At 38.9% G+C, this 22,091-nt stretch overlaps 2 protein-coding genes across 3 annotated transcripts in view; one reads left to right on the forward strand and one right to left on the reverse strand.

The window, feature by feature from the left end:
• LOC134401417 (enoyl-CoA delta isomerase 2-like) overlaps positions 1-22,091 on the reverse strand; it is a 313,853-nt gene that overhangs the window by 217,985 nt on the left and 73,777 nt on the right. The gene's annotated exons all lie outside the window — the stretch shown is intronic.
• The window catches only part of CDYL (chromodomain Y like), a 231,210-nt gene that overhangs the window by 125,182 nt on the left and 83,937 nt on the right, over positions 1-22,091 (forward strand). For both annotated transcript variants that reach the window (XM_063130324.1, XM_063130323.1), the window contains one exon: positions 20,632-21,286. In XM_063130324.1, the coding sequence (XP_062986394.1) occupies positions 20,632-21,286 (655 nt within the window). The remainder of the gene's footprint in view (positions 1-20,631; positions 21,287-22,091) is intronic.

Below are 22,091 nucleotides of genomic sequence, written 5' to 3' on the forward strand. Positions count from 1 at the left end.
CATGCTCACTAACCGTTTACTGCAAAGGGGTTAGCAGCCTAACCATGCCTTAGCAAGTTGTCTGAACAGGCTGACTGAAAACAGTTGTTATTCATGGAATCTGCATGTCAAGTGTGTTTCCAATGAAGTGTGTTTTATGAGACTCAGTCAGCAGGAAGACAGTCAAAAAGGGATGACCAACTAACTCCCAACTTTGAATTACATATATATGATAGAACTGCCTTTGAAGACATTCATAAAGTTTATCAGATTAAAAATACTGCCACTGGGTTATTGGCAAGGTCTCATACTAACAGTTTGAGTGCAATTCAGTCCTGGTTTTGACCTATAAATCCTAGTGGAGTATTTTAAGGATACTCTGCTCCCATATGAGCCTGCTTGTGTTTTACAATCTTCTTTCTGCTGGGCCCCTGCTTGGGTTTCCTTGCATTCAGAAGTGGGTTGGGTGGCTGGCTATGGGAGATGAGAACCCTTTTCTAGTGTTGGCCTAGACATTCTGGAAGGTTCTCTCCAACGACATCTGTTAAGCACTTCTGCTGCTGACCGTTAGGCATTTGTTAAAACTTAACTCACCGAAGCCTTTGGGAGGTTTTGCTGCTGCTTCCTCCCCACCATGTTATTTTTGGGGTTAATTGTTTTGTAGTTTTGTGTGTGTGTGTGTGTGTGTGTGTGTGTGTGTGTGTGTGTGTATCTATATATATCTAGATCTATCTATTTATCTATCTATCTATGACACATTGGGAGCCCAAAAATGGTGGAAACTCATGATATAAATGTTTGAAATACATGTTTCCAAATATAAAATTCACAATTTGGAAGCGCATAAAGAAGGGCAAGGGAGAGGGGGAGATAAACAATTGGAAAATGTACACCATCCCCAGCATAATAGCATATTACTGAGCTCCTAGACTAAACAGTTTACTGTTCACCAAGCCCCAAACTTTGAAAGTCTAGCACAGAGGTCCCAAACCTTTTTGGGTCAGTGGGCACAGCTGAAATTTTAAGAGTGCTGTGGGAGGTTTCATAAAATGGCTGCCATTGGGGGGGGGGGTGTTGCCCATTCACAAAATGACTACCATGTCTGCTCACAAAACACTGATTTCCGAGAAGGCAAAGAAGTGAGACAAAAATAACAACTTGCTCAAGAACTTAATAACAAGGCAGAGGTGGGGTATACACTCCAAAACACAAAATCACTCTTTAGAACCACAGTGGTACAGGCACTAGTAACCTCAAGACTGGACTGCTGCAATGCGCTGTATGTGGGGCTGCCCTTAAGGCTACTCTGAAAGCTGGAGCTATTGCAGAACGCAGCAGCTTGGCTGTTGTTGGGAGTTGCCCCTTTTCAGCATACAATTCCTTTGCTGATGGAACTGCACTGGCTGCCTATTTGCTACCAAGATCGGTTTAAGGTTTTGGTAATATTATGCAAAGTCCTAAACAACTTGGGCCAGGATACCGGAGAGAGTGCCTTCTCCTGGTGGTTCCATATGGACCTATAGACCAATTGAAGCCACCCGGAGAAGAGTCTTCAGTGTGGTGGCCCCCTTCCCATGGAGTTCTTTTCCTCTGGAGGTCAGGCAGATGCCAATCATGTGTTGTTTTTGGTGGTTTCTGAAAAGAGCTGTTTTCCAGGAAGCCTTCGTTGGTTGACCAGCCACGGTTTTATTGGCACTCTGTTTTTAAAAAGAATAATTTTAATATTGAGTTTTATTATTTTTATCTTTGTATCTTTTATCTCTCATTGTTCACTGCTCCAGAATCTGTTTAGATGTGGAGCCCTATACATTTTTTTTAAAAAAGTCTTAAGAAATTAAAATTAGGAGGGGCAGAGAGGCTTGCAGGCCCTGATAGAGATGTCCATGGTAGATTGGGTCTCAGTTATAGCATAATTATTTTATATCAGTGGTCTTTAATTGGTCCAGACTCAAGACCCACCTTGAACTCCCAACCTGCAACGTTGGACCTACTTTCACAATTGCCCAAAATGGCAACAGCTTTGTCACGACCCATCTGGACTGATCCCGTGACCCACTTTTGAGTCGCTACCCACTGTAAAGGAGAACAGGTAGACTGCGCTGGGCAAAGGACCAATGGGTTGTGTTTGATACTAGTGAGTACAAGTTCTGAATGTCAAAGAACCTTGGCCGGGTCACCTGGAGGCCAAGGGAGGGGTGAAACAGAGATCAGAAGGCTAATCCTATTTAGTATTGGTATGCACCAAGTCTGCTTGACAGAGCCCTAGCCAAACCACCTGGAGGGGAAGGAAGGTCAGACAGCAGGTCAGCCATTCACCTCAGAGGACAAAGGGTGTGAAAAAAAGGTACCTCCTGGAAGGGGGTGGGCGAAAGGAAAAAAACCAGGTGAAAGGTTTATAGCTGAGGACCTGCCCCATCTTTCTTGTCTAGTCTTTGCCAGAACATGCGGAGAGAACCCTGGAGAAGGAGGCAAGGCCCTACCTGCGAGTAGGTAGCATCAGTTAAGATTGTATTGTTTTATAAGTTACTGGGTTTTTATGCTTTACATGTTTTCAAGTTTTTCTTACTTAGTCTTCCCATGTATTTACCCTACCCTTAGTTTTAATAAAGCTTTCTGCTTTACAACCTGTGAGCCCTCTTTGTCTTGGCTTGGGTCTGTGCTAAATCCAGTGTTAACAGGTCACAGAAAACTGCTGTCTTTACACCCACCAGTTGAAGACAATTGCTCTATATCACTGCTGGGGGTTGGAAATGCAGGAAACTGCTTGCCTGGCTCCGCCCCCTTTGTTTCTGAAAGAGGTAAGGGATGGAGGAATTAATTAGAATCACAGGAAACACTTCCCTCTAGTATTAATAAATAACCTCAGGATGTTCTTAACTTTAGAGGGGTCAGAGCCCCTAAAACATACAGCAACCAGGATTCTGTGTATGTGTGTGTAAATATGGGGATGCATCATTTTTAGGAGCTCAAGCAGGCCAATTCTACCCTTCATGGTGTGTGTGTGTGTGTGTGTGTTTCAGCTGCCACTCAAACTGTCTTGAGTATTTTGTGAATCCGGGGAAGATAAGTGAAATGCCCAATCTTTATCAGTACATGTTTGTGCCTTTTCTTAAATGTTTCCAACTAATATTTTTCTTCATTCTTGAGTCCCCTACATACAGCGAAACTAATACCTTTTCTGTGGATGTCCACATTTCTCTGATTTACTGGTGTGTGTGTGTGTGTGTGTGAGAGAGAGAGAGATAGAGAGAGAGAGATGTACATACACATACACTCTCTCATGGCTATTTCCCCGCAGTTTTTTTTAGCTACAGAAATTTATTCCACTGTTTCTGTTACAGAGACAGACTCCAACTTGCATGCATAGATAATGTTTCTCATGGTATTTTATACTTCCTAAATGCAATAACATTATATGATTAAGCCCCCAATTTTCTTGTCTTACTCTTGTGGGAAAAGTAGTAACTAACTGAGAGTGAAGTTATATTTTATAGAGAAATTATGTGTGTTGCATGTACACTTGTGTTTGCTGCAGAGAACTCTTACATTTAAGGAAAGCGTGCAGCGGAAATATGCTGGGGAGTTGTAGGTGATTTCAGTTCTCCAGCATGTGTTCCTGTATGTTTGGAAATGCATATCTGTCTTTTATGCTTTACATTCACAAAAGCAGATTCTAGTTTCTAGACATGTGTTAAGCATGATTGTGTAAAATGGGAATTGTCTCTACACCGCCATTGACTTAAATGATGTTTCATCTTTGAAATCTGATCAAAGCAGACACCATAAAATTTTGAATTTGTTCATTTTCAGATTATTATGTTTTAAAGTATCTGTTGGGAACCATTCATGTCTACAGTATCTTAAAATTGAAAGTAGGAGGAGCAATATTTAATCCCAACCACGTGATTTAATTTTCCATGTTTGCGAATTGTCTGTATACTTAACACTTTTTTTGGTAGGATTCTTGTTGTAAATAATGCTAGATTTATATAAGTAAATTGAGATATATTTCAACCTTTTTGTAGCGTCCCTCTGGATTGTGTTGGAAGTATCAGGTATCCTGGCTAATATTGGACTGTAATAATATAGTTGAACATCCGTTCACTTAAACAACTTTGAGAAGGTTTAAAAACTACTTTGGACCAACAATGTGTTGGCTGTGGTAACAAAACAAGTTTCTGTTCAGAAATCTTTGGGGCTTGTTTCAAAGCATCATCCCCTTTTGAGTAATCGCTGTGTAGAAATGGACTCTTCCTGAACAGTTCTAGCTTACATATTTTTAAAATAAATCTACTTACTTTAATGGTACAAATAATTCTTTTCATTTTCATAGTTGAGCAGCATAATTGTTTGTGGCAATGAAAGCTAGATCCTGTTTTGCCTATTCATCAGTAGAATTGTTTGTCTACAGCTATAAATTCTGCCCCACAGTGTCAGCTGTACAAACTGACTGAACTGTCTGCAATTTCAGAAAATGTGGATGATGGCAGTGGTGATGTAACAGACAGTGTCACAATAAGATACTTCATCTTGAATGTGCAGCCCTGCCTTTCAAATATACCACTATTTTTGAAAACATTAAATAACTTTTCATAAAAGAACATTGTAAGAAAACTGATTTTTCTTTCATTCACGGGTGGCACCAAATTGCTGTCTCTCTACTGATGGAAGGTATTGTTTATTGTAAAAAGGGAGGTGTGTGTGTGTAATTTTCAGCCATTCCTATTCCTCTTTGCAGCCTCCCATGACAACTTTCATACTTTTCTGAAAGGTCTCCCAATCGACTGGAAGCAGGTTTTGGGATGTTTGAAAGTTTAAACCATGTTGTACAACTCTTCTGTTTAATGGATGCTGTCTTGTGTCGCTATGGATAAAATTAGATGTACTAAACTGTCTTCTATCTATTTTAGAAACTGTCGTCTAAATTATATAAGCTGTAGTGCTAAGCACAGTTACTTAGAAAGTAGATTAAACTCAAAACTTTATTTTGAGTAAACCTGCTTTGGCTGTAAGTAAACAAATGTGTTCAATACTCTTGTGAAGAATCTATAATGCTGGCTAGGACAGAAAAAAGAAGCCCCCAGTTATTTCATTGAGGTATCTGGAAGTGTGGTGGTATCACCTAGAAATTTCATTATACTCTTTGCAGTGCAGGTACCTGACTTTTTAAAATTATTATTATTATTATTATTATTATTATTATTATTATTATTATTATTCCTAAAAAGTGAATGCTAGTGCCTAGGAATTTGAAATATTCTACCAGAGTTAATATTGACAATGCAAAATGATAACATCTAATTGCATACTAATCCTATTATGACATGAAATTGTCTCAGTTGCACATTTTCCAAATGTATATGATTCAAGCTGAAGATCTGGGCAAATATTCTTATTTTGTAAAGGGGTCTGTATCCAGTTTCCTACAATGTATTATCTCTAGCTGTAATTGCTAGCTTTTACTCACTATAAAAAGAGTAATTGTTTTGCCTTTTTAAAAATGGACCACTCCTCCATTGCATAAACTGTTAAGGAATTCTCAGCCTCCATAAGTTTAGTGAGTGTTACGTCTTAAATAAAAAAGAGGAAAAATGCAATAACCTATAGGAAGGGAGATAACTGTTGTCTCCATAAACAAATATGAGCCTAAGCCTTTTATCTGAATTAAATGTCATGTTGTGGTTTGAGTATAAGTTAATACCCACAATTTTAGTCTGCAGTGGGGAATGTCAATTGGTGGGATGCTTTAAATAATGAATGTAAATGTTGCTTAAGAAGGAAACAGGAGAAAAAGGCTACTTCACTTGTATTTTCTGATAGTCTAACATTTTGTGCATGCTATACCCTTTACCTTTTCTTAAAAAATGCATGAGAACATTGATAAAATGGACAGTAGTCTAATGAACATTAGTAACAAAATACTTTCAGGGTTTGGGTGCAGCAACCCAATTCAGACAAGACTTTTTAATGCTTTTGAACTGTTTTGACTTGAAGTATGTGCCCATACTTGTTCAGGCCGGAATCGAAATAAAACAAATTTATGCTAACAAAAAATGGAAATATGGTAATGATAAGTGAGCATTTGCTTGAGCAGTTTAGTACAAAAACATGTGCAGTGAGTTGTAAATTATGGCTGCAGTCCTATGCTCACTTAACCTGAGTGTAAGCCCTATTGCATACATTGGAAATTGTTTCAGTGCAAACATCCATAGGATTGAGTGCTAAGAGTTCAGATCTATGAATCCATCTAATGTTCTTCAGCAGATTACTTTGGTGTCATGTATAAGCCCCTCAGATTTGAGTGAGGCTAGATCTACATTACTGCTTTATAGTGGTATTGAAGTGCACTGATAACTTTTGGGGCACATTAAACATTTCTTATACCGCTTTCAAAGTGTAATTTACTGTTCCCCCCCCCCATGTTATCCAAAATACCACAACAAATGTCATTGTGTGTCTTGCGAGGTATACATGCACAAAAGGGATATAGCGTTACTTGACGGGTGTTGATCTGGCCATAATGTACCTAACTTATGACAGATATTATTTCTTCATGAGGCAATTATTCCTATTGGTCTGTTGAGTCAGATAGAATACGTCCTCTAATTTCACCATGTTAAAGAGTGTCTATTCTTTAGTTTTCAGTTTCTTCTTGACAAACTGTGGGATGGCTATAGCTTAATTGTAGAGCATATGTACATGCAAAAAGTTCCAGGTTCAATTCCTGGCATCTCCTGGAAGGGCTGGAAAAGACTCCCGTCTGAAACTTTAGAGAGTTTCTGTGAGTCAGTGTCCGGTTTCGGACGACATGCTGCGGCTTACTTAACCCACGATGAGTGTGGCACACATAGGTGCCATGTTGCATATCCAACCCTTACTCAGGTATGTGTGTCATGTGAACTCATTGAGCTTTGATTTTGTGAGGATTAAACAACCCTTGCACAACCCTAAAATAGACCATGGCTTATGTGAGCGTTATTTAACCCTCACATAAACCATGTTTGCCAGTGTCGTGTTTCTCAGAACACTCCTGATTTCTATGGGAGGTGAATGACGAGGATTGCTAAGTAATCCACAAAGCTTTTGTTAAGCAACCAATGTCTTTTCTACCTGAATAGAGTCTAACCTCTTGGAAACGTCCCCCTAGGCAAAACTATGCAAACTAAGCAAGACAATTGTCTGTTCAAGCAGAATAGGAAGCCACTTTTCAAATGCCTGTAACTTCAGAGCGCCTGGTGCGGACGCAGGTTCTGGCATAATCGAACTGACTTTCTCACGCCTTCCTTCCACGCTGTGCGTTTCAGCTTCTGATGGACCCTAGCATCAGCTAGCTTGTCGGGATGCTCACCTCCGGAAGAAACCTCACTTCCCACTGGGAGTGTAGGATTTGGCCTTGAGGAGATAAGCTCTGGAGAGGGCTGACTCCCAGCTGGGAAATCGCCTGTGAGAGCTTCCTCCCCCACTAGTACAGGCTGGTTGGTGTCTGACGCTGTGTCTTCTAGTTCTGAATCTGATTCTGATTGATTACCTGCAACATCTTCTCCCAAAACAAGGGCAGTAGGGTTAGACATGACAGCTGGGTTCTCAAGACACAAGAAACTGGCAGCTGCATGCACCTGTTGTGTCATGTGAACAGCCCCTACCTCAGTGTATATAATATTGAGCTAGATGGGCTAATAGTAGTTTCATAAAAACACAAGAGCCCTGTTGGATCAGAACAAATGCCTATCTAGTCCAGTATTCTCTTCCCACAGTAGCCAACCAGAAGCTTATGGGAAGCCTACAGCAGGTCCTGATAGCAATAGCACCCTCCTTCTCATGTTTCTAGCAACTGGCATTGAGAGGCATACTCCCTCTGATATAGGAGGTAATATATAACCATCATGACTAGCAGCTATTGGTAGATTTATCTTTGATGAATTTGTCTAATCCCCTTTTAAAGCTGTCCACGTTGGCAGCCATCACATCTTGTAGTAGCAAATTACGCTCAGAGTCCCAGGACTTTCCTGAGGATCTCCCAACCCTCAGACTTTTCACAACTGCATGGAGATGTAGTGAGGCATAAGGGCCTGGGAATATTCCCTTGTGCAAGTGACTCAGAGTCTGCAGGCATAATTTTCCTGTACAACTTTTCTTTCATATATAGGCAGTGATCGAAACAAATCAAGTTCTGTCAAGCAGCGTATTTAAACAGTATTGTGTCTTGCATATTTCCAAAATGCTTCCCAAAATCATATAGTCACAGAATATTAGATTTTTTAAACTTACTAGTGGGACCAGATCATTTTAAGATTGGCTTTCTTGTATAAGTTGCATAAATTAAGAATCATTTAGGATTGACATCCTGCATTTTTTTTAAAGGAGTCTACAATCACCTTCTATTAGATGGGAAAGAATCCACCTTGTTAACAGCTGCCATGAGCTTTCAACTTACTAAAAAGGCAAATGTTTTGACCAGGAGAAACATTCTTCCTGTGGAGCAATCTGAGCTACTGTATTTGAATACCTATTTTTGTCTCATTAGGTAGATTGAGAATAGAACAGTAGTTGCATGAGAATTTTAGTTTTTTAAAAGGTGTAACATTCTATGATAGTATTTACTGTTATTGTTGAAGACATTTTTCAATGTATAAAACCACATACAAGAGCAATACAGTTATTGTGCTCTTTAATTTTTAGCTTTCAGCACTCATTCAGGCTGGCAGGTAAATATGGAGCCATTTAGGCCTGTATTAAGGCACTTCTGGTTTGGCATTTTAAGCAGCTGCTTCCAACCCAGGCCATCTAGTTAATCTCCTATATTAAGTATATGCCAGTCCATGCCTTCTGAAGAAATATTGATTGTGATTGAATTTTAATTAAATCTTAGTTTTAAGATTTCAGGTAATAATGTTGTGATAACAAAATTTACTCCAAAATCAACTGATATGCAGGCGACGTGATACGCATGATAAGAAAGTTTAAGTAAGACTTGTGTGTGAGCTTGGATAATTTTTCACTGCTCCGTTACTGTAGTTATCCTGATGCTTCAACTCTACAGCTTTGATCAATAGAACTTATGAACAGTCTAGCTGCATCCATGCATAGTACAATGAATTCCACTTCAGAGGGTCTTTCAGTAGATTATGGAGCTAATAAAGGGAAAGGCTCAAGAAAAGCTTCAGTGTGTGCAGTGTTGAGCATGTGTACTATGCATTTATTTGAAAATTATGTCCTTAGAATTTGGTGTGAAAAGTGACTTGTTTGGAAAATTAACAGAACTCTTTATTCCACATGTGCTGGGCAGGCAGGTTTGATGGTACAATACTATGACTGTTGCATGGCAATGTATGGAATATATAAGTCAAATATTTGTTTTCTATTTTATATGATCTCCTTAAATCCATTATGTATGATACTCGTCAATACTCTTACCAATTATATTTTGTATTGTAAGATAGGGTGTTGCTTAACAAATACACTAGGTTATATCCATTGATGTCCGTCCACCAACAGAATGGAATAAATTACCCTTCAGTGGAATAAATTACAATTCTCCCTTGCAACCCATCACACCTTTCCAAAATATGCTCAGGAATGCTGGGGAATCCTCTGGAGCAGATTTGGGAGGAACTACAAAGGGGAGAAGAGGAAACTGAGGTTTTGCTGCATATTACCCATTTTTAAAAACATCTCTGTATTGACGATATGACATAATTACAAAACAGCATGTTCAACATATAAATATACCACCTCTTCGAACATGCAGCTTTGGTTTTTTAGCCTACCTCCATTTTTTTGTTTCTTTACCAAAACATTCCTTTGCGCTGTCACCTTTAGTCAATTTGTCCACGAACAGACAGTATGTGATTAAAAAATGAGAGATGCCAAATTGGAATTAAACATATATCCATGGATCCTTGAAGGAGTATTCATTTGGTGTTAATTCTAGTTTGTACTTCTTATTTTTGATGAGTTGGAGTTGGCAACTCTTTTTGTTCCATGGACAGATTTTTCAGTTTTATACATTAGAGATCCAGAGAATATAAAGGAAATCAAAATAGTGAAAAGAAAAATAAGACTTCAGAAGAAATTAATAACCCATAGATTTCTGTATTGGCTAGAAGGTCTCTCTCTTATATATGGACTTTCCCACACTAGAGGCATTCAAGAGGCAGCTGGACAACCAACCGTCAGGTATGCTTTAAGGTGGATTCCTGCATTGAGAAGTGGGTTGGACTCGATGGCCTTATGGGCCCCTTCCAACTCTACTATTCTATTATTCTATATGAAAAATATTAAATTGGTTGTGTAATAGTTCTATAAATAATGATCTCGCTCTTTAAAATGTACATGAACTTGTTGACTATTTAAAGTTGTTGCATACTTCAATCTAGATTTGATGTAATTCATGGAACCATTTTTAATGGAAAAAGTCTGGGATTGGAATGAAGACACAGGGTGTATGTTAAATCTTAATTATATTAAATTGGAAACAAAGTGCGTTGAGAAATATGTCAGTAAGAATAAAAGAGAATTATTTTAAAATTATATGGAGGTGGTACCTAACCCCGGTTAGATTAAATAAGATAAATAATCAACATTCAGCAAATTGTTGGAGAGGATGTGGGGGAAAAGGAACATATTTACATATGTTGTGGGAATGCAAATATGTACAAAAATTGTGGAAGATGGTGTTTTTGGAGATTGAAGAAATTGTGGGAATGAAGATAGAGTGAACACCTAAAGTAGCTTTACTGTCACTATTTGAAGATTTAAAATGTAAAAAAGAAACTAAAGAATTGATAACGAATTTGCTGACTGCAGCAAGATTGATTGTAGCTAGGAACTGGAAGATTCAAAGGGAATATTGTATTGAAGAATGGTATAAAGAAGTATGGGATATAGCTATTAATGATAAATTGACTTGTAATGTTAAATGGAGAAGAGGTATAGCTAAAACAAATGATTTTGAAGGAATTTGGAAACAGTTCCTAATATTTGTGTTTTCTAAGGGAAGTGAGGAACCACCAGCAGAAGAAAGTATGAGATTTTGGAATCAGGAATGAGATCCCGAGGTGGGGGGTGCACTTGTATGTTAAGTTTGATTATGTTATATAGATATGATATCGATGTTATTCAACATTTATATAGTATGTTGTTTTGTTTTAATTGTAATGGTGTATGTTTAAGTATTGTAGAAAAAAAATTATATTAAATTGTAAGCACTCAGCATTCATTTTTTAAAAAACAAACCATTTTCATGCAGGTGATTTTCAGCAGCCTTTACATGGTGGCTGTTATGTTTAAATAAGCCCTTGTGTTGAGTTCACAGTGGGGTTATGAGTATGTTATATAGGTAAGTTCTTTATCTTGAAGAAAGTTCTTTACTGTTGCAAATAACTGAAGGAGTTGCTTATTCTTCTAGGACAGGGATAGGAGGGCATCTTTTAGTCTGAGGGCCATATTCAATTTCAGAGAAACTCTCAGGGGCCGGGTCACATTCCAGGAGAGTGGGGCTAAAGGTCAAACATACAAAATTCCAGCACATTATAGCTTAACGTTTTTACCACCAGGGTCTAAGTCTTAGGAGAGGCATTGTGACCTTTGAGATTTTTTTGGGGGGGGGGGGAGGCGGAACTGCACAAAAGTGGGGAAACTTCAAAACCACCCGTGGTTCAAGGAAAGGATGTGAAGCCAAGGGGAAAGAGTATGGCAATCTGGAGAACTTTGGAGGGCTAGATTTGGCCCCTGGGCCTGAGGTTCCCCACCCCTGTTCTAGGATACCTTTTAGTTAAACATGTGACTGACTAAAGGACTAGCATGGGCTTCTAAAAAAAATAACCAAAAAAACAACAACTTAAAAATAGCCAGGATAAAGTAAGTCAGTAATACTATCTTAAATTACTGCCACCTCTACTCTCCAGAGACAATCTTAGAAAGGGTTATAAAATTTGCATTTCAGCTGAGCCCTGTCCATATGACCTGTATCTATTGTCTACTATTCCGGCAATGTCTGATTTATTTTGACAATTAAATTTGATAAATTCTTTAGCTGCCTGTCACCATTGCTTTAGCAGCGAGAGAGTACGAAAGAGAGAGAATTTTATCATTTAACTTTAAATTGCTTGAGCAGTACTTATCTTTATGGCCATGGCAGCTTGATTTAATATGCCAGATCTCACCAAGACAATGTATTTTCAGGAGGTGACAGAACTGGCTCTACTAATTCTGGGAGTGTGGTCTGCAGTCACAGACAATGCTTTTCAAGGACTCTGCCTTTTTATTTCATCTCTTTGTGGCATGGCTGCTTTCTGCTGAAGCAGGCCTTTCCATGGCAGCAAAATAGGAATTAATGAGGTATCATCATATCATCAGGGTAGGGAATGAGGTCCACATTACATCAGTCTCTCTCTCTCTCTCTCTCTCTCTCTCTCTCTCACTCACACACACACACACACACACACACACACACACACTTAGTCCTAAGTTATTGTGCATAAAATTGAAGCCATAGCCCCCCATCCTATAGCCAGAATCCTGCATACTCTTACCTGAAAGCAAACTCCGTTTATGAGGAAAACAGACGCATAAAGAGAGCATAAAGGCAGCACTGAGAGAATATACATGTCATCTTTTTTCCTCTTCTTCCCACTAGTTGACAAATATTTATATGAGGCTAAAATTGTGTACATATTTACTTGAGGATATGTTCCATTGAACTCACTGGGGCTTTTTCTGGGTAGACTGTAGGGTTGCACTGCAAATATTCTCAATAGGTTAAATTATCCACCATCATTCTTATTTTAGTATGAAACTACCTTCTAACAATAGGAGTGCTATGCTATGCTTATGTTTTAATTTAATTCTCTGAATAATTAGGAGAACTAGGGGGGGAAATAGTGAGAGAAAGCAAGAAGGTTCTCTGTTGTTCAGAAAAAAAGCTTTTGTTCTTGATTCCCCCCCCCCCCCCCGTTTCATTTACCAGCATTTCCAGTGTTCTGTGGACTGGGGAAACTTTGAAAGTATTATGATATGAAAGCAGTACTGAGAGTAATAAAAATGAGCCAAGGGTGGGGAGAGTACTGCTACTAAAACCTTTTTTATATCTACTTGCCTGATTTGCTGCTATATGTTGCCGTCCACTGTCTTCATATTCTCAGCAGCTAAAGAGATTGTTGGCATGGGGTTAGGAGCACCAGAATGTAATTTAGATTGGAGGTCCAAGTTCAAAATTTTTGAGAAACATTGCTAAGTTGTTTGAATAGCAATGCATGAGTAAATCCAATCCAGTTGAAATTGTCTACTCATAAAGCAGTATAATGTCAATGATCATGGTTTCCTTCATGCCCTTTCTCCCAGTTCGTGAACTTGTCAAATGTTGTTAATACTTCATTTCATACTTCAGCAAAACTATTAATTGCATTAATATATGTGTAGCAGTGCAGAGGTCATACATTTGAGATATTAAAATGTATGTCCTTTTAAATGTAACCCGGGTAAGGTTTTGATGTAAATATATTTGGGTCACAGTACAGTTAATTGACTTTTAAATGGTTGTTGGAATACAGGTTAATTTAAAAAATGCACTCAAAAACAAGTATAACAGTTTAGGATGCAAAATTGTCCAGCTTCATGCTTTTCTTTGTAATTAGATGTGCAAGTTTTACAATGCTGTTCTAGTTCAGAAAGAGATGAAAATTCATAGAGGAATCCCTCTGTTGTAAAATTACCGTTAAGGCTATAGAACTAAAATTCAATCATAGTTATGCACCTTTATGTTCCATTGAAAGAAATGTGCTTTATACATACAGCAAAACGTTGTAGTGTGGAGTATTATTCATGTTCAGGATTCCAGAAAAGCAGCCATGTCCTCTTCCAATACATTCCATTCCCTTCTCCTCCCCCCCCGCCCAGTTTTCATCCTTCCCTCCCCCAAACAGCCAACAGCATTTTTTGGCCACCAACAGCATTATTTGGCCACTAAGCATGCTCGGTCCTTATTAGGCTGTTTGTGGTTCTCCCTTAGAGGTTTCCCCCCCTAAAGTTTTGTTGTTCTTGTAATACTCTCCAAGCCTGTTGACACCTCCCTGTTTCGCATGGATGGTGCAGTTTTGGCTACGTAAGGATCAGCATCCAGTGAGCTGAGTTCACTGTTAGTTTATTAGGAAATTGTGAATTATGGCACTTTTGCACATACTTGTAATATGTTAGAGGCTGCAGATTTATGTGGTTCTTGTGCTCATGCCTGGTGGCTGCAACACCTTCATTGCTGTGGTATGAAAATGTTGCTAGTACCATTCCCTTTGACATTGTTTATACAATGAAATGCCACATGTAAGGAAAATGACAGTGAGGCTGCCATCGGCAGTTGGCGTGCTCAGCTGAGCTCTATGCCCAGAGCTGCCAGGGAAGAGAAATCCACAGAAATCTGAGTGGCCCTTTGCAAAATTAGGCAGGCATGATTGTATCTGCGTGGTTGGCTACCCATCTTCCACTGGTAGAAGGCCCTAACTCTCAAACGTTTCACAGCTAGATGAATAGGGTTGGTGGGGACAAAGGAAGCATGTGCAGAGATGTGCTTTGATTCCTCTGGGAGATGAATTGCAATGGTTTATCACAAAGTGCGGAACCTGTGGCCCTCCAGATTATAGCCAATAGTTAGAATGGTGAAAGTTGCAGTCATATCTCAGGGGGAATGATGCCCAGTGGCCAAGAGAGAAGTGGTGCTCCTTACAATTTAAGGGGAGCAATGAACCCCTTCAAAACTTGGAAGTAGCAATGAAGATAATTCTCCTTAATCTGAAAATGGTTTTCAATCTTGGTTGACTTGTTTGTTAGAATTAACAAATTGGCATGTTGGATCAGGTGAATTGTGCATTTCTAATAAATTGGCCATTACTGGATGCTTCCACTTCAGTAACTAAGAAAAATGTAAGAGTATGACTTTTCCTATGGCTACTTGCCATAACTCCCTGGAATATCACAATGTTTTGTATGCAGAAGGTCCCAAGTTCAATCACCAGTATCTCCAGGTAGGACTAAGAAAGAAACTTGCCTGAAATTCCAGGGAGCTGCTGCCAGTCAGTGTTGACAATACTGGATTAGATGGACCAGTTGTGTGACTCAGTGGGTAGAATCCAATGGAATACTTATGCCTCTGCCAATTCTCTTGCACCCCGCTGATTCTGTTGTGTAAGTGGTGGATTCCGCTGATTTTCTTGCAATTTAGTGCTTTCCAGAGAAAGCCTTGAAATGAGCAAAAATGCTAGTTTCTTGATTGGGGCAGGTTGGCAGAGCTCCCTTAGTTTTTGCTCTTTTCCAGTTGCCCCAGAAATGCTAAATCTTCCTTCTACAAGCAGTGAGTCTTTCTTGTGGACAGGAATTGGAGGGGCATAAGGGAATCAGCAGACATAAGCACCCTGTTGGATTCTTCACAGTATAAGGGAGTTTCCTATGTCTGTAGGCTCTGCAGTTAAGTAAGAAACCGTTCTAAATATCTAACAGGTCTCCCTTCAAAAAGCACAGTGGGATTGGCTCTGTTTTATACGAACCATTTCTGGCCATTTTATGTCTGTGTTTTTCATTTTTCACTGTTGTGGGTAAAAATTGTTCAATAGAATGTTGTTAAAACTTGTGAAAAGTGTGGTTTAAATGTCAAAAAATAAATATATGAATCCCTGCTATTATGTTGGTACTGTTCCACAAGCAAATGAAGATAATTTACTGTTGTTGTTGTTGTTGTTTTGTCCTGGATTTCTGAGGGTATATGTGTGCGTATCTTGAAACACTGAATTTTATTGATTGGACTGGGAACAACTGTAAGATGCAGAACTGCTTTCAAGAATGAATGCAATTTTCCTGGATGTGTATGCATAAGAATAAGGTATAAGACCTTGTGTTCAGATACAAGAGCTAAATATAGAGAAGTCCTTGATGGGAGACTCTCATTTGAAAGTGGAACTTGAGTCCCTTGCTACTTCTTAAATGTGTACACTGTGTGATAAAAGATATATTTTATAAGTTGTTTTCTCACTGAGGTTTCTTAAATGCCGGAAGGTAAGTGATCAGATGCCTTGAATACTTTTCTGCAAAATGGGGTGGTGGTGATGGTGGTAAAGATGATGATAATAATAATACAAGATTAGCTTTAAAACATAATATTGGCATTGAAATATTCAGATGTGAAGTGCCATGCTGGATCAGAGCAACGGTTCATCTAGTCCAGCAGTCTGTTCACACAGTGGTCAACCAGCCTCCTGTGGCATATGTTCTCCACCAACTGGTGTACATAGGCATACTGCCGCTGATACTGGGGGTAACATATAACCATCAGGACTAGTAACCATTGATGTCCTTATCATCTATGAGTTTGTCTAATCCCCTTTTAAAGCCATCCAAATTGTCTATCACTACATCTTGTGGTAGCGGACTCCATAGTTTAACTAGATTCTCTCTGAATCTCTTACCAGTGAGCTTCATGTGATAATCCCAGGCTTTAGTATTATGAGAAGAGGAAAATGTCTCCCTATCCACTTTCCCCATACCATGCATAATTTTGTATGCCTCTGTCATGTCTCCCCTCACTTTCCAAAGATAAACAGTTCCAGACATTGTAACCAAGTATCTGTTGATCATGTTAGTTGCCCTTTTCTGCAGTTTTTTCAACTTTACAATATCCCTTTTTAGGTTTGTTGCCAGAACTGTATCTAGATTTGTATAAGGCAAGTATGATATTAGCAGCTTTATTTTTGATTCCTTTTCTAAGTATGTCTAACATGGAATTTTACTTTTTCACAGCAGCCGTACACTGGGTCAAGATTTTCATTAAATTGTAACCAGAAATTAAATGAGTGCTTGTTTAATAAATAAATCTGGAGGTTTGGGAGGACCCTTTGGAGAGGATTTTGAGAATATGCAAAAAGCTGCAGGGGGGAAGCGAGGAAGTGGTAGGAGTCAGTGGCCAACCAGCCACAACCCTGCCTTCCACTAGCAGGATCCCACCACTCTTCAAATGTCTGCTGTGGATGGAAAGAGCCCTTCCATTTGTGGATCACAAAGTCACACAAGGATGCCTCATTGCAAGTGTGCTTATAGTATAAGTAACTGTGTAGAAATGATATAGGAATTGCTAACTGCTTAAAATGCAAAATCCGTTTTAACAATAGAAGCTTGTATGAAATCAGTTTTGAAGCGTAGAAGTTTAAATCTTTACTCATTCCATATCTGAAAACGATACCATTTTTCTTTGTGGTCTCTATTTCACATATGGGTGATGCGTCTGTGCAGAAATGTCATTTGGAACATTCTAGAGGCGAGTAGAGCTTTAGGTGGGAGACCTGCCCACCCCCTATTAGCATACTCTAGGGTGTGGCTCCAGACTCCCCCTCAGTTCTTTTTCGTCTGCAGCAGTGATGGCACTGTTTGGAATATTCCCCATATCTTAACAGATTGTTCTGCTTAAGAAGCTACAGTTGTCACCTTCTGGGACTGCTGTGGAGAGTTTTTCTTCTTTCTGTAATTTTTCTTCTTAATTCATCATTGAGTTTTTCCTCAGATTTTACATGGTCTTTGCTCCTTGGGAACATGTGGCTTCCAAAGTCATCTTCCAAAAGTGTATCTGCTATGGTGGGAAGATGCCACTGACCAATAGACATTCTCTTTGTCTCTGAGAGAGGCGCACAGGGTGGGCTCCTCCACCCACTGCCAGGCCTTCACCAAACATGCCTGAAGAAACAGGATGGCTCGTCTCCCCACCTTACTGTGGGAGCCAGCCCTAAGGGCTGCAGATTCTGATGCACAGATCCAGCCTCTCCACACTGCCTTGTCCTCCATTTGCACCAAGCCAGTTCCTAGGCTAGATCTCCTTGATACCAGTGAGCTTCATTAGCATCATCAGCGTCCTCTGAAAGTTTACTCTGCTACCACTATGATCTCCCATGGGATGATTGCCAACACCCATGTTCCGGGTGGGAACTATGAGGCCTGTATGGCAACCTACCAGCTGTTTTAATGGGAGAAGGAAGCTACTTCCTCAACTGCCTCTTGGAGGATGTCAAAAAGTTGGCCATGATTTTTTAATACAGATTGGCAGGACAACAAATTAATACCACCCATCGTATACCTGATTGTGGTACCAAGGCAACAGCAGCTTTCTCTAACTATCACTCCAAGCTTGGCTCAGAAGCAAGAAGTCAGGTCAAGAGTGGAAGTCCTCCCATTTAATGGGGAATGACTTTTTAGTGCCTCCACAGACAAAACTCTGGATCACATCCAAAAAATTAAGAATTCCATCCACAAGAGTTCCATCCCAATCTTCCTCCACCTTTGCAAATAGATCCATTTTGTCCTGACTCTCACAGAGCAAATCCACTAGCAAATTACTATAGCTATCTACGTACAAAATTTGGAGCAGATCAGACAAGGGGGAGCTTAGCTGTGCCCCTCAAACTGACTTTTTGCCTATATGGAAATGCTGTTTCCAACCATGACTATTGGGCCACCCACAATAATTTCACACTATGTAAATAACATTTTAAATACATACATTCAGAAAAAGTAAATGTAATACTTTTGATGTAAGCATTCAAAGGGAATGGGCAAAATCAATTTGCTTTAGAAGTTTAAGGCAGAACTCCCAATTGATTTGAAGAAACGTCAAATGTCAGCGTTTGTCTTCTCTTCCTGATCACATGCTAGTTTAATTTCATAGTACTCCTATGAAATTACCATTATTACATAAGGTCACTTGTAGAGATGTATAGCCTTGGCAAGTATAATGTATAGTGTGTGTGTGAGAGATAGAGCGAAAGAGAGAACGAGAACATATTGGGAATTTAAATGAGAAATTAGTGTTGTTTAGTTGGCTGGTAAACAATACTGTTTTTCAAGCTTTTAACAGTTAATGCTGCTCTTTGTTTTTATCATTAATTCTTGATCGTAAAATATGTTTTAGGTTTCTGTATTTTTATGTATTTTAATCTTTGTATCTTTATTGTACATCTTGAGCTTTCATTAAGTGGATCGAAAAATATTATAAATAATTATAAATTAGGAACCAATTTATTTGAATTTTGATTGAAACTTCAATATGAATGGGTTGTTTAATACTTATCTCAAAATATTCTGTAAACTTAATATTGTGACACAATGGGGCTGTTTGCATGATTTTAGGGTTATGTGAGAATTGTTTAACTCTCACATAACTCATGCTTGCTGCATTCACCCGACACAACAACTTCTTGTTGCATACGCAGACCTGGCCTATGTAAGGTTAATGCTTTAGGCTGTATCCAGCAGTGGCTTTGTGCTAATGTAAAATGCTTCTGTTTGTGCAAGGTGGGAACACAGGTTTTTACCAGTCCCCCATCTACAGCAGCCCTTTGTGACAATCCTCAGGGTCAGTCTTTCATTGGACACAGGGGAGTTGTAGTGGATAGGGTGGGGTGAGGAAATCAAATGCTCTGTCTTCACAACTAGAATAGTTTTCTGCTAGCACAAAGCCAGCCTATAGCTTTAAAAAAACTTTATTCCCATTTCTTAAAGGAATGGAACTAAAAACCCATATACCTCATTAAATTATCCATGAAAGACTCACTTTCTCCCTGGCTCAGTTCAGACAACACGTTAGTCAATACAGTATGTAAACTCCACTCAGCGGCTGAGTTTTTAGGAGGTACTCCCCACACATGTTCTAAATTCACTGTTGTGTGACTGTGGGCTACTGTGGAGTTGAGTAAAATCCATCACGATGTTTGATTGACAGTTCCTCCACCCTCTCCCCTCCCCTGGTCCTCCCAATAGTATTCCATCAGCCATAGCTGCAAAAAAAAAAAAATCCTGGCGGTTTTTCTAGAGCAGCATTCGCTCCTTTAACCGCTCCGGCCAGAGAACTCTGTAGCCATTGGGAAAAGTTAACTCAACATAATGGAGAACTCCATGGAGCCCGCCACACAACAGACAACGCAATGGTTATGCAGGAACTCTCCTCTGCACAGCGTGGATATTCTGCATGGAGTGTTTTCCAGAAAAAAATTCCACTGTTGCATGGTGTTTTCCTGCTTGACAACACATTTTTCAACGGTGGTGTAAAAACTCTAAAACTACTGTTGAGAAATGTGTTGTCTGAACTGAGCCCCCCCTTTTTTTAGATTAACTAATGAACTCATGTCTTGTTGAAGATCTCTCAAAGTATGTTGTGCTCAGACATAAAAGGTCTCCTTTTCTGTTAATTGATGTAATTTCCTCCAAAACCAATAGTTACCTCATTAAATGTTATGCATTATGGTTACTTATGGTGACAGAACAATATTCAATGGGAATAATAATTTTCAATGTGTGACTGAAAGTCAAGGAGCATAGTAATGCACATAATAGCAGATCAAGCATATATGACCATAATAGGATTTTTCTTTTAATCATCACAATGGCGATATGAAGCTTGCATTTTGTACATGCACACAGAGAAAATAATTGAAGATTTTTATCTCACTGAAGTAGCATGAAGAGGTATTGTTAATTTCATTGACTGTCAGCATTTAAAGAACATGATACTACTGAATAGGCAAAATAATGGTTGGTTACTGGGTATCATTACATTTGTACATTTACATTTATATTTTTAAGTTTTCACAAGCACATTTTCATTGCTATCTGTATTTTTTCTTTCAACAGGTAGAGAGAATTGTTGATAAAAGGAAAAACAAGAAGGGGAAAACAGAATATTTAGTTCGATGGAAAGGCTATGAAAGTGAGGATGACACGTGGGAACCTGAACAGCACCTTGTGAATTGTGAGGAATATATACATGAATTCAATAGACATCACAATGAAAAGCAAAAAGAAAGCACATTAACAAGGACAAACAGGGCGTCTCCAAATAATGCAAGAAAACAGATTTCTAGATCTACTAATAGTTCTTTTTCAAAAACGTCCAAGTCCTTAGTTATCGGAAAGGACCACGAATCAAAGAATCAGTTGTTTGCGGCCCAGAAGTTTCGGAAAAACAACACTCCCCTCTCTGGTAGAAAAAATATGGACCTTTCAAAGTCAGGTATCAAAATTCTTGTGCCCAAAAGTCCTATTAAGAGTCGGACAGCCGTGGACGGCTTTCAAAATGAAAGTCCTGACAAGATGGATCGCATTGAGCAGGATCAGGAAGATTCTGTAGCACCAGAGGTGGCAGCAGAAAAACCAGTTGGAGCTTTGTTAGGACCTGGAGAAGAACGTGCTAGGATGGGGAGCAGACCAAGAATACACTCATTAGTGCCACAATTACCTGTGCCAGTAACAGCTACCATTGCATCAACATTAACAATAAATGGAAAAAGTAAGTGTGCATGTGTTTTGGCAATTTTGTGTAGTTAACCACTTGGGTAATTTTTCAGATTTCATCAAGAATTTGTTTAACTGATTCTTTCCAGTAGGATGTTTTTGTCTTTGGGCTATCTGCAATGCTAAGCACCATTTCTCAGACTGCTTTTTTAGTTGGTAAAGGCTATAAAAACGCTTTGTTTGCCAATTTATATCTTTTCTGAGATCTGTTGCAGCTGACACTTTCAAAATAGGTTATATCTGTGTCTTGACTTCAAGTTTTATCGTTCACGAATCTTACGTTGTTGCTTTGCGTTGCTTACATTTCTTGAAATTAAGCCAAATTCATCCATGTTTCATGAATGTTAGGAATTAAGTGATAAACTTCACAATATTTTGCTAGGAAGTTAGTCATATTGTCACTTCTCATTTGTAGATTTATGCATCTATTTCTGTGAATTACTCCTTAAAATAATCCCATCACACTTTAAAATGTGTTAATAGCTCTTCAGTTGTCTTTGCCTTCTATGGCTTTGGTCTTAATGCTACACTGAGCTGATGATAGATAGATTTTATTATTATTATTTATTTATATAGCACCATCATTTATGGCATTAAATCTTTTATGGTAATAGATTAGCGGCATTTCCCACTGCATATTTGAGTTTGCAGTGAGCAAAGTTCTGTTTTATCTTTGTGTAAAGGACTTGGAATAATATCAGATAAATATTGAGGAAACTGAGGTGTGTGTGTAGGACCCAGCTTGCATAGGAGGTTAACTGTGTGCAATGGATGAGGACAGTGCGGTCTTGCCTTGCTCC

This window comes from Elgaria multicarinata, chromosome 7 (genome assembly GCF_023053635.1).
Source record: "Elgaria multicarinata webbii isolate HBS135686 ecotype San Diego chromosome 7, rElgMul1.1.pri, whole genome shotgun sequence".
Classification (NCBI taxonomy): domain Eukaryota; kingdom Metazoa; phylum Chordata; class Lepidosauria; order Squamata; family Anguidae; genus Elgaria; species Elgaria multicarinata.